This window comes from Sipha flava, unplaced genomic scaffold (assembly GCF_003268045.1).
Source record: "Sipha flava isolate LNK unplaced genomic scaffold, YSA_version1 179_pilon_pilon, whole genome shotgun sequence".
In the NCBI taxonomy this organism is placed as follows: domain Eukaryota; kingdom Metazoa; phylum Arthropoda; class Insecta; order Hemiptera; family Aphididae; genus Sipha; species Sipha flava.
This window is the reverse complement of record NW_020272149.1, coordinates 189,432-201,515: the sequence shown is the minus strand read 5'-3', so window position 1 is coordinate 201,515 and position 12,084 is coordinate 189,432. Positions and strand designations below refer to the sequence as shown.

The 12,084-nt window shown below is 33.5% G+C and overlaps 2 protein-coding genes and 1 pseudogene across 7 annotated transcripts in view; 1 reads left to right on the top strand and 2 right to left on the bottom strand.

Annotated features, from left to right (window-relative positions):
• Positions 1–2,113, top strand: part of LOC112680670 (5-hydroxytryptamine receptor 1) — a 333,709-nt gene extending 331,596 nt beyond the window's left edge. For all 6 annotated transcript variants that reach the window (XM_025550842.1, XM_025550841.1, XM_025550838.1 and 3 more), the window contains one exon: positions 939–2,113. In XM_025550842.1, the coding sequence (XP_025406627.1) occupies positions 939–1,235 (297 nt within the window). In that variant the 3' untranslated portion in view covers positions 1,236–2,113. The remainder of the gene's footprint in view (positions 1–938) is intronic.
• A 640-nt stretch (positions 2,114–2,753) lies between these two features.
• On the bottom strand, positions 2,754–3,059 carry LOC112680685 (tigger transposable element-derived protein 4-like). The gene has a single exon (XM_025550869.1). The coding sequence runs from the start codon at positions 3,057–3,059 to the stop codon at positions 2,754–2,756; it is 306 nt and encodes a 101-aa protein (XP_025406654.1).
• LOC112680669 lies at positions 3,059–4,520 on the bottom strand (annotated as a pseudogene).
• Between the last annotated feature and the right edge of the window lie 7,564 nt (positions 4,521–12,084).

Sequence of the window (12,084 nt, the reverse complement as noted above, 5' to 3'; positions counted from 1 at the left end):
TTTGATAGTTGAACAAAACTGTGGGCATCTATCACTTATTCTGTTTATAATTAGTATCACTACGTGACATTTTTTCTACATACAAATATTCTGGATTTCGTACTTATACTTGTATACCAAATACATTTGTACCAATGCCAAACATTATAAATATTACATACTTTTATCACATTTTTTTATAAATATTTGTTTAATATTGTATTTAAAAATGTTTTCGCCTATCCTTCCCCTGAGGTTGAACCCTATTTCCACAAATCATATAGATCACAGTGATCACACGTCGATATAGGACGAAGGCGCAAGTTAGTGTCGAGTACATTTACAATGTCAGTCGATAATAAATTTATTGTACACACATGTAAATTCTAATCGGAAAACCGATGACGGCGAACCGTTAATGGAAATGTCACTCGAACATTTCTGGCCCACGAGTTTCGATTGCACAAGCAGTGTCCATAATTATGCACGACGTAAAAAGTTTCATTCCGCACAATTATAATTATCTTCCATCCCTTTTTTTTTCTTTTTAACCAAGCGGTACACTCGCCGTTCGGGAACGCCGAATAGGCAGTCGGTGGGTCCTGCCCGTGAAACAACACCCGGGAATCTCCTTTGACGTACCTGACGTACCCCAAACGTGATTTTTTTCCCTCGCGATTCGATTTTAAAACGTCGATATTTTACCCCCAGAAAACCGATCCGGCTTGCACGATCTCATCCCCGGGGCAAATGCAATAAAGCACGATTTCGTATGGCCAAACGGGCCGCCTAGAAACGTGTACCAAAACATCAAAAACGTTTCGTCTCGCACTCTCTCGCTCTCTCGCACCATTAACACTGACGCGAGCACGATCCCCCTCCCTACAGCGCTCCGGGTTCATCGATCGGACGATTAATTATGTGTACGCTACTAACCTCGGCCCCGCTCGGTTTCGCAGGTAATCTACGCCACGCTGAACCGGGACTTCCGAAGGCCGTTCCAGCAAATATTGTACTTCAAGTGCGGCTCGCTGAACCACATGATGCGCGAGGAGTTCTACCACTCGCAGTACGGAGACCCGGAACCGCAGCACTCCACGCATTACTGCGTGATACCCGGGGAACCGAACTTCGTGCCTCACCACCACCCGTCGCCGACCCAGCCGGACGATGCCGCACGGACAGTCGCCGCCGCCGATGCCACAGCCGCCGACACTAACAGTCCCACCGCCCTGGCCTCGGAATCGTTCCTGTAGTGGCGCGTCCGCCCCTCGGCGGTGCACCTCTCATCGCGCTCGGTCCGCCGACGGAGAGAACGTAACAGCTGCGCCTACTCGCACGTCGGTGTGTCCGCGGTATCCAGTCGACGTTTCCGTCTGCGGTCCTGCGCGGGACGTTTTCACGGGCATTTCAATCGGTTTATTTTCCCCGCCTCGTCGACATTCTGTCGAGACCTGTACGGATAACATGTCAGACGATTCGGAACATCAAAAACAAAACCTAAACATAATATTTACGGTTTTTTTTTTTTTTTTTTTATTATAACTAGCGTGTAAGTTATTTTTAACGCTTTTAAGTTCAGGGTTTCATTTACGATTGGTTAAGATCGTCCCCCGGCAGTTGGCCTTTGACCATAATCCGTAGGAGAATACTTCTTAACTCTTTTCTGTGTTCCGATTTTCATTATCTATACGGTTGCTACGTGATCAAAGGTGTTTTAACAACGTTTATAATTAAACCGTGAAAAATGTACATCATATTAATCGATTTTGTGTAGTTTTTCTCTTTCGTATTGATCACTTTGGAATCTTTATTTATCCGTATGAAGCCTAACCGGGAACGGCGCTAGCAAATATTGTTGGGGGAGGGACGGTATACAAATTTGTTGATTACTTTTTAAACAAATTTCCACAATACTTATTTCACTTAATGTGTTGATGATTGCCAACTACAGTAAAAAATCGGTTATAACGAGTTTCAAGGGCCAACTAGTTTTTCTCATTATAACCGGTAACTCGTTATATGCGGTTAGAAAGAACATTCGTTGAAACCGATTAAAAGCGGAAGTACAAAATAAAACAGACTTTTTTTATTTTCGATAAAAAAATTTTATTTGAGATTAATTCATACATGCACGTACATATATTATTTATACATTTATTATTAATTATTATAATTGGAGATTTAATACATACATAATTATAAAACACTTGAATTGATTTAATTTTTATTTAATTTCTTAAAATAATCTTTGATCGAACTTTGCTTCATGTTAGAATTGATCGATGTTTCTAATAAAGACAACGCTTTTCTTTCAGCATCTGTACCTTCATATTTTGTGTAATAAAATCTTTCTAGTGTCCTCAATGCTGCACGAGCTTTGATTATTGACGGCACAGTTTCAAACTCATCACCAAGCTCATCAATATCAGTATCATTATCTAGCTCAACTTGTTGGCTGGCTATGACATTGTCGACTATATCTTCATCTGTTTGAATTTCTGACGTTATTAGGTCATCATCAATCTGTAAGTAGTCCTCGTCGATGTTATTAATCAATCCACTGTCTGCTTGTAGCTGTGTAGTATCGGTCGTAACGTCACAAAAACCTGCATGCCGAAAACAATTAGCAATCCCCGTCGATGTTACATTACGCCAAGCTTTATCCAGCATTATTATGGCATCCAAAACAGTTACTTTTGATTCTATTTGATTTTCAATATCCTCAATCATTTTCAGTACCAACTGATTCCGGTAATGAACTTTAATGTTCCTTATAACGCCCTGGTCCATCGGTTGAAGTACAGCAGTAGTGTTGGGGGCAAAAATACGAGTTTCATAATTTTCAAATGCTGCAATGATGGGTGTGCTGGACAATTGTCCACCAACAGTAGAATTTTTTTTTTCTCACGGCGTAATTCATCATCCCAATAATTAAGAGTCTTTTCAAAAATTGCTGAGGTCATCCAAGCTTTGGTGTTATTTTCATAAAATACAGGAAGTGATGAAACTCCTTTAAAACACCTAGGAATTTTCGATTTTCCAATAACAAGGAGTTTTCTTTTATCAGTTCCAGTCATGTTGGCTGCCATTAAAACTGTTATTTTGTCTTTGGATAATTTTCCACCCAAGCATTTTTCCCTTTTGAAGTGAAGAGTTTTATCAGGAGTTAATTTGAAAAAAAAAGCCCGCTTCATCGGCATTATAAATTTCATCATCACAGTTACCAGATCGAAGGGACGGCCAAACGTTAGCCAACCAGTTAGAGCAGATATCAGTATTAACTGCAGATGACTCACCTGAGATCTTGCCGAAACCAAAGTTGTGCCGCTGTCGGAAACGCTGAATCCAAGATGCAGAGCATTTGAAATTTTCTATTTTCATTTTTTCAGCCAGTTGGTCAATTTTTGTTTGCAAAATAGGACCACTTATAGGCATATTCAATGACCGTTGTTGTTTGAACCATACTAGTGCAGCTTCTTCAAGGTCCTTATGCTGTGCAGTGCGCAATCGTTTTGCGTTAAGTGAAGTGGTTTGAAACATATTTTTCAACTTATTTCGGTTCTTCCATATGGTCGATATTGTCGAAGAACAGGTGCCGAATTCTAATTACGCTGTTTTTCTCACCATTTTCTAAACGCCCGATTATACCGATTTTTTCGTCCAACGTAAACTGATGACGTGACATGGTGGAACGTCTACACACAACTGACGCTATTTGTAATTTTATTAACTTTAAAACACCAGAATTTGTAAGAATTATGTTTATTATTAATAAGTAATCCATATCTATACAACTAAAGATAATATTTCAATGATTAATCAACCTAAATACGAAAATAGCTCGTATCTTGCAGGTACTTGTTCGTAGTAACCGGAAGGTCGTTAGTCAAGTAAGCTTTATTTTACTCGTTATAGCCGATAACTCATAATAACCATACTCGTTGTAAACGTATATTTTAACATACAATCATATGCGCTCGTGCCGGGACCTAACGTTTTGCTCGTTGTAAGCAGTATCTCGTTCTAAGCGATACTCATCATTGTGATTTTTACTGTATATAAATAAACCATTCATAGATGGGGAGGGAGGGGTATATTACACCCCACCCCACAACCCCTAACACCGATTATGTACCTACCAAACATATATATATAATCTAAGTGTACTATTTCGTTTTTCTGAACTACTGTCATATTGCCATATTTTAGATTTTGTGGAATTAGGTTTCAACTCGATATCTACCACTGTTTGCTTTCATATCAAACGAAACTCGAAAAATCAATTATTAACAATATTTCGCGATAACTTTAAACTAACCAACTATATACGTTTAGGATGGTTGAAAAATTCATACTGATAACTGATAACCCGCACGTAATATGTACTGTATGTGTCTAGGTGAGAAAATTCGTACTGTTATCGAATCTATTGTAAATTGTATCTACTCGTATATATTATTTATATTATTTCGCGTAAACACATTAGCGTGGACATTTTTTAGATTTGATTAATTGTAAATGTAAGTTTTTTCAAACAATCAAAATCATTAGAAAACTATTATTTACACTATATTTTCGATAGGTAAACTAAAAATGTATTCATTATTCAATTTAAAATTTTATTCAGAAAACATTTTACATATTTTCACGACTATTTAATTAAGTATTGAACTTTTAACTGTACAGTTCCATAGATAAAGTTATCTTTTTAATTTAATAATAAAAAATAATTGACTACGAGCTGTTGATGTATTTTGATTTAGATTGTATTTTGATAACAGAATAAATTCAAAATTTTTATAGTTATACTGCTATAGTTCTTATATACTATAATAGTAATAACCACTTTCGTTATTTTCAGAATATTAATTGAAATAAACAAAACATAATTAATTGTTGGATTATCACACTAAAACGATTAGGACAGTGATGTATTATCATAACTTTTATTTTATTAGGTATAAAACACTGGAGTTGATAAAAAAATTATTAGTATTCTGTTAAGTTAAATTTTAAATATTTTAGGAATAAATTTATAAAATATTTAATCATAAATATATGGTAAATTCTTGCATATTAATTTTTAAATCTTTATAACACCCTATATTTGATTTTTACGGGAAAACAGTAGTTCAGAAAAAAATTATTCAAATTTATTATTTTATACAATTAAAAACTATTTATTATAAGCATTAAATTTGTGTAAATAAAGATTGAGTTTTAAACCTGTATTATTTAGTATACTGTGAAAAATTGTGAATTTTGAATTTTACTGTAATCGTTGTGATAGAATATGTATTATATAATAAATTAAGAAGAAAATAATTTGTAAAAACGAAAAAAAATGCATAATTTAATATTAAATGCGATTGTAATTTAAATAAAAATAGGATACTGAATTATAAAACTCACACACATACACATTTATACAAACACAAGGCCGTATCTGAATAGAAACTAATAGGGTCCAGACCTGATGGTCCTATCGGAATGATTTTTAAACCAACATAAATAAATTCGTCGTTTTCATATTTAAATGAAACTGAAAATCTTGCTTTGTTATATTTTTAACTGAATGTAAAACTTAAGTTCATTATAGATTAAAATAAGTAAACATATTTAAGACTCGTCATCTCCCGCGAAAAAAACTAAATATTGCCTTGCGCGCGCGTGTGCACACACACACACACACACACACTCATACATACAAAATCATCACTAACACGTGCGCTACATAATTTTATTATTTTATAATAACACAGTATTAAAACCACCGAATTTTTTTGTTTGTTTAAACTTTGTAGTCGTTATTTCATTGTATTATGTATAAATATATATTATTTAAGGACTTACCACCTTAACGATATAATGTTGATTTCACGTCATCATATACACAAACACACACGTATATGTATGTGTATGTACGAGTGTATATGATATATATATATATGATTATGTTTCATGTGATTGGTTTCATAAAATTAATATTGGCATTTAATCAAATTATTACTGTTAACGTGTCGTGTTCAATCGTTACCTTTTGTTGTTGATGCAATAATAAAGAGCGAACGTGACTGCATTGGAAATTAATACACAGAAAACGGTGTAGGTGTGTTTAATTATATACGAGGATTTATATATATATATATATATATAATGCCCACTTTCCAGGTGTTCTACTATAGGACTCGGTCATCAGTTCATTTGCATCGTGATATTATGCGCCACTGTTAAAACTGAACTCGACCAGATACAATATAAGGTATATTATATAGGTACAATGCACGGCATTATGTTATTCGCAAAATGTATTCTGTGTGTTCCTGTTGCTACACCACCTCGCTTAATGGCGAACAATAACAGTTTAGCAATATCGTCATGCGACCCCCCCTTCCATGTCATGCGACAGAGTCGCCTTCGAACGCCGAATGTTGAGAGTTTCAAAAATGTAAATCGTCTCGGTATTATTCTGGAGATCTAGAGCAGTAGGTAACCTTCAGAGTAAAAAATGATCCACCCTTCACTGTATTATAATTTTATATATTGATCAAAAATATTTTTCAATAGTATCTATTAAAGTTTACAAACTTGTTTTTGTCATCGTAAATCTAAGAATACAGTGGAGGTTAGGACAGTCATATCTCCGGCGAGTGCTCATGGATCGCAGCATCTGATGACCAACATTGGAGGTCCATCGTATGCGAAGAGACAGCTACTCATCTCTGTCATAAATATCAAGCTGTTATACGGGGCATCAGTGTGAGCAACGGTGGTAGAGGGTACGACGAAGAGTCGTAACACTTTCACGCAGATGCAGCGACGGACAGCCTTGCATGTGGTTAGGTTCTACTGGAAGATCTCAGACATGCCCCCGGTACATTTACTGACCTTGAAATGTACACGTTTAGGTACACAACAAGGTAACAAGAGTGTCATTAAGTGGCAGAAACAGAGAGCTACCATCGTCAGATAGCAGGAAATGTAAGTAGAATCTAACAGGGCTGAGTGGACGAGGAGACTGATTCTAGATATCGTACGGTAGGTAATGGTGTCCAAACAAAAGGAAGTAGGATTCCACATGGCACAAGCTCTTACTAGAAATGGTTGCTTTCAGAGCTACTTGTTCACAAGGGGGAGGGCCAACCATCTCGGGTGCCTAAATTACGGGTGGTTGGATGATACGGCCAAGTAAACGCTTTTCTACTGCTTTACTCAATGGGCTGGCCCTCGGGAATAAGTGGTGAGGGCAATTGGCAAGCCGTTGCATCCTATTGACTTACCGAATATTTTATTGGGTCCGGAGGACGTTCTGTTACCAACCGTTGTGGAAGCAGCGGGGAGGTTGCTGGATACGACGGAGCGTCAGCGTTGGGCCTTCAACAAAATATCGAGACCATTATAGAGAGAAGGAGGAGTTGGAACTCGAGCGGCAAAGAGATCAAGACGCATGAGGCTGAAAACGGGAAAAAATATTAAAATAAAAATAAAAATAATTACGTAAATAAAACGTTTCAACCTTTTTTAAATACTTTTCCTATGTGTAAAGGATGACCAGTTGGGGCTTATCCCATCTATTATCTCAGCATCAATGTTCATTTTTCTTTTAGAATAAACGATGAGAGACCAGGAAGCAGAAGTGCGAAAAACAAATCCCTCCCGGTCTCTCGGTTAAAACAGAAAAAAAAGACAATCTCATAACCACATACCAACAACTTTTTCGTTAAACATTTAAAATTACATTTAGTTACGATAATAACAGGGGCACCATTTGGGGGGAGCAGGATGTACACTCACACACCCTGATTTTTTTTCATCTTCAATTATTGGCCTAGGTGTCACTGATACATGACCTTCCACTTTGGCCATCAGTTTTCCAATCTTTAATTTTGTGCATCCACCGTGGCTGATCAGTAATCACTGCTAATCATAAGTGTTGACCTGGTGGTGGGAAAAAATTGGCCTCTTTAATTGCTTGCACACCCTTAAAAAAACTGAAATGGTGCCCCTGGATAATAATATTGTACTTGTATATTGTATAATAGTATTTAATATTTAAATTCATTAATATAATATTTTTTATTTCAGTACAACGTATTACGTAGTGCGGTTATATATAATGAAATAATTAATAATCTACACAAGAAATTTTAAGAGTGAAAAATAGACGAGTACTCCAAAATTATTTTACGATCAATTGGTTAATACACTACTGTACAATAATATTCACGTATATCAAAATCAAACGTTTATGTTTGAAGAATGTTTGTATGTGCTCCATTCGTGCCTTTATGGATCAGTTTTTCACCCTTTTTTCTACTCTTTTGATGATTACACATGTCGTCAACATTTAGCTATAATCCTGTGAAGGAGATTGAAACGTGACAGAGAATTATGCTCAACATCGTTTATGAGATGATGTTTTTATTTATTCATTATTATTTATTTATTTATTTATTTTTTTTTTATTTTTTAAATACACCAAATATGTTTTCATCATGGATAGAAAACAAAAATAATTATATTGCAATTGGTTTTCAAACGGATTTTCCGTTTCCAATAAACAATTAATTTAAAACGCAATGGATTTCACCTCGGATTCGTTCATAGTAATATAGGTATCTTATATTTTAAAGATACCGTCGTGACAAAATAAAATTTCCAAAAGCACCGGCCTGCATTTTTTAGATCAATTTAAAATCACTATACGGTTAATTTGGTAATAGATGAAAATTAAAATCTTATCCCTACATCGGCCATATTATGCAATACTATACTGCAGCTGTACGGAGGAGTTTATACAAATACGTTACATGTATTACATTCGGACTCATAAAATAATAAACCATACTATATTTACGTACTGATTTAAAAGGAAATAATGTATCCGACACTTACCCTACTCTCGACCGAAGCTTGTTAATTTCATAATGAAGTTCGTTAAATATTCTACATTTCTACGTGTAACAATGGAATCTAGTGCATGTATAGTCACTATACTCGTTTACAAAACAAAATGTTATACGTTCGTTGCATTAATTGTTTACCACTAGTTATAGTGTGTAGGATGCCAACAGTAAGCAATCCGTTGTGTATCGTACGTTAATCAATTAAACCGTCGGAATTCAATGTGTTCGAATAAACAATCCTATATCTATTCGTGCAATATAACAATAACAATAATAATAATAATCATAATAATTATTTTATGTTAAGATAAATGAAATAATCAATTTTCCTTTGTAGTCAATAGTATGACAATTATTTTAATTGATTAAAGATGGATCGGAAAAGTTGTTGGAAATGAGCCGACTCTTCGGCTGTTGATTTCATTTAGGTTCGTAATTATAATTTTCTTACGATTTATTAAGTATAATATTTTCTTTAATTAAAGAATGTCTACATTATGCGCTTCTCAATGCTTTAAGCCGAAAACGATTAAATATTTTGCTATAGAAGCCGGAGCAATCTAAAATTTTGCTTGATTTACTCAGACGCCAATTTTTCACAAGCATTAAATCACTCATATTCGTGCTGATCAACACTAGTGTGTAATTCGGCAAAAAAATTGACTCGACCAAAAGTGAAAATGAATAGCGAACAAATAATCGGTGAATAAATAGATAGTAAAATATGTAATGGTATGCAAATAAAAACATAAAACCTAAAAAGTTCCAGTTTTCACGCGATATATTTAGTCACAAGTTAAAGAAACAATCAATAAAGTAGGTGGTAATCATTAATAATTAAAACAATACGTCATAAATATTATACCAACTGACTGCGAAAGCCCACTATCATTAACAAGCGAAAATATATGAATGCTAATTAAAGAATTTGCAAATCAACTGTTTTCGTTTGGAAGTTGTTATAAATTTGATAAAATAAGACGCATAATCATATAGAAATACGCAAAACAGATTTTTTTTGTTTAAGTTTAAGCTATAGTTATTCGTTTTGAGTTGCATTAACTTAGAAAACATATTGGTTTGAAAGTTACAGATAAAAATATATCGCAAAGTTGAATTATATAAAAAAATCGAGGAAAATAAAATATTTCACAACTTTATATACACGTTCCTTTTAAGATAAAAAAACACAATTCTCCAGTATATAAAATAATAGTCAACTTTAAACACACAATTGCACCAATACTATTGTTTATTAATTACATGATGAAAATATGACGGCAATTATATTTGAATTAATAATCAAGTCACAAATGTATCTAAATAATCACAACAGTAGAATAAATTAATTTAAACCAAAGGTATGTTATAATTCAACTGAAATATACTTCATACTTATATATAAGTATATTATATAAAATATAGGTACTCGTATTCTAAAATTAAAAATATTCAACGAACGCACGGAAAATTTTTTTCTCGCAAAAATTAAAAAATAATAAATTGTGTGAATTTCTTCTATATACTAAGTTTATTATACGATTATTCAAATAAAAATTATTAAGTGTCAAAAATTAAGGGAAGAAAATTAAATTATTTGCCATACAAGGTTAACTCACAAGCTCTAAATAACAAAAGAAGAACGTCCTTAATGTCCAACCTTTGGAGTTAATTAACAATTAAACAAATAATAACAAAATTCATTGATTATTTCAATAATACAATATTCCACTTCAAACGGAGGAAGCATTAGGATCAGACACCAAAAGTATGTTAAGCTTATTAAAAAATATTTATTTATACAATACAATTTAGCAAACCTAGTTATAAGATAACACATTAGAATAAAAATTGTATGATATTTATATTTAATTAAGTCATAATATCCGTAATCAATTACAAATGTAAATTCTACATTATGTATCTGGTTCTTTCTTAGACCAAAAACAAATAACATTGATGCTGATGTTTTTAATGGTCAATAAAAAAAATATAAAGAAATAGATATCCAATATGAACTCTAAATATTAAGTGTAATATTTAAACTGTACTCGAATGTCACAATTATATATTTTTTTTAAGTTATGTTTTAAATACAGTGAAACTTCTTGTTACGGACACCTCTCAACATTAGTTTATATTGAGTTAACCCGCAACTAGTTGAACCCTGTAACCATAATTTATAAATGTCCCGTTAAAATAACACTTATCTGTTTTATTCTTCCGGTAGCATACTTGTACATCTCTTTGAAACGAAAACATTTTAATTTCTCTTCGTCAACACGCAGTATTATCTTGTATTTATATTATAACTATTTTTTTTTAATTATAGTTTTATTTAAAAGTTTCACTGACTCGATTTTCAATTAAAAATAGTTTAATCGTTTATATTTTTAAGCAACAATATATTATACGATAACATACAATTTAAATTAATAGAGAAAGATAAAAATAGAATAATAATACTAAGAATAAAAAATATAATATAAATGATTAATCTAAAATGTTGTGGGTATAAATATGTCGGAGTCTGCGTCATTATCAGACTGTAATTTTGTGAGCCACTTGCCTAACTCGACTCAGGTGCAACTGAAGAATTTTACCGATAAAACTCATATTTTGAACGTAGGTATTTTAAATTTTGTATGTAGTAAGGCATTTTAAATAAACCCGAGTGTACTTATAAATAAAATAACACGAAGGACTTCTGATTGTACTACTTGAATTTTCCTCACACGGGGTCTACAATAACTGTATCTCGTGTTGCATTTAATTATTACATTATTACAATTACTATGAAAGTTAATCGTATTGACAATGGGACAAATGTATTGAAATGAACAATTTGGTATTAAAAATGACGTGATGCAAATTTTGGCTGCGCAGCACTAGTTTACGTTTTAATCAATGAAGTGATTCCTATAACCGCAGACGCGCGCGTTGGTCATGCGCGTCTGCGACTGTAATATAATGACTCCTCGGATAGGTGTCAAAACATGATGCTGAAGAATGACCGAGTCCGAGGCAATTAATACACAACCGATGAGTTTTAGCAAGAGTAAAACGGTCATCTGGACTTTTATCGGTGAACAATTTGCATTTTCGTATTGAATGAGGCAGTTTACATAGTTGACAATTTTGAACTGCTGCATTTCTGGTCGTGGTGGATAAAACCATGGAAGATCCCGTGACGCAA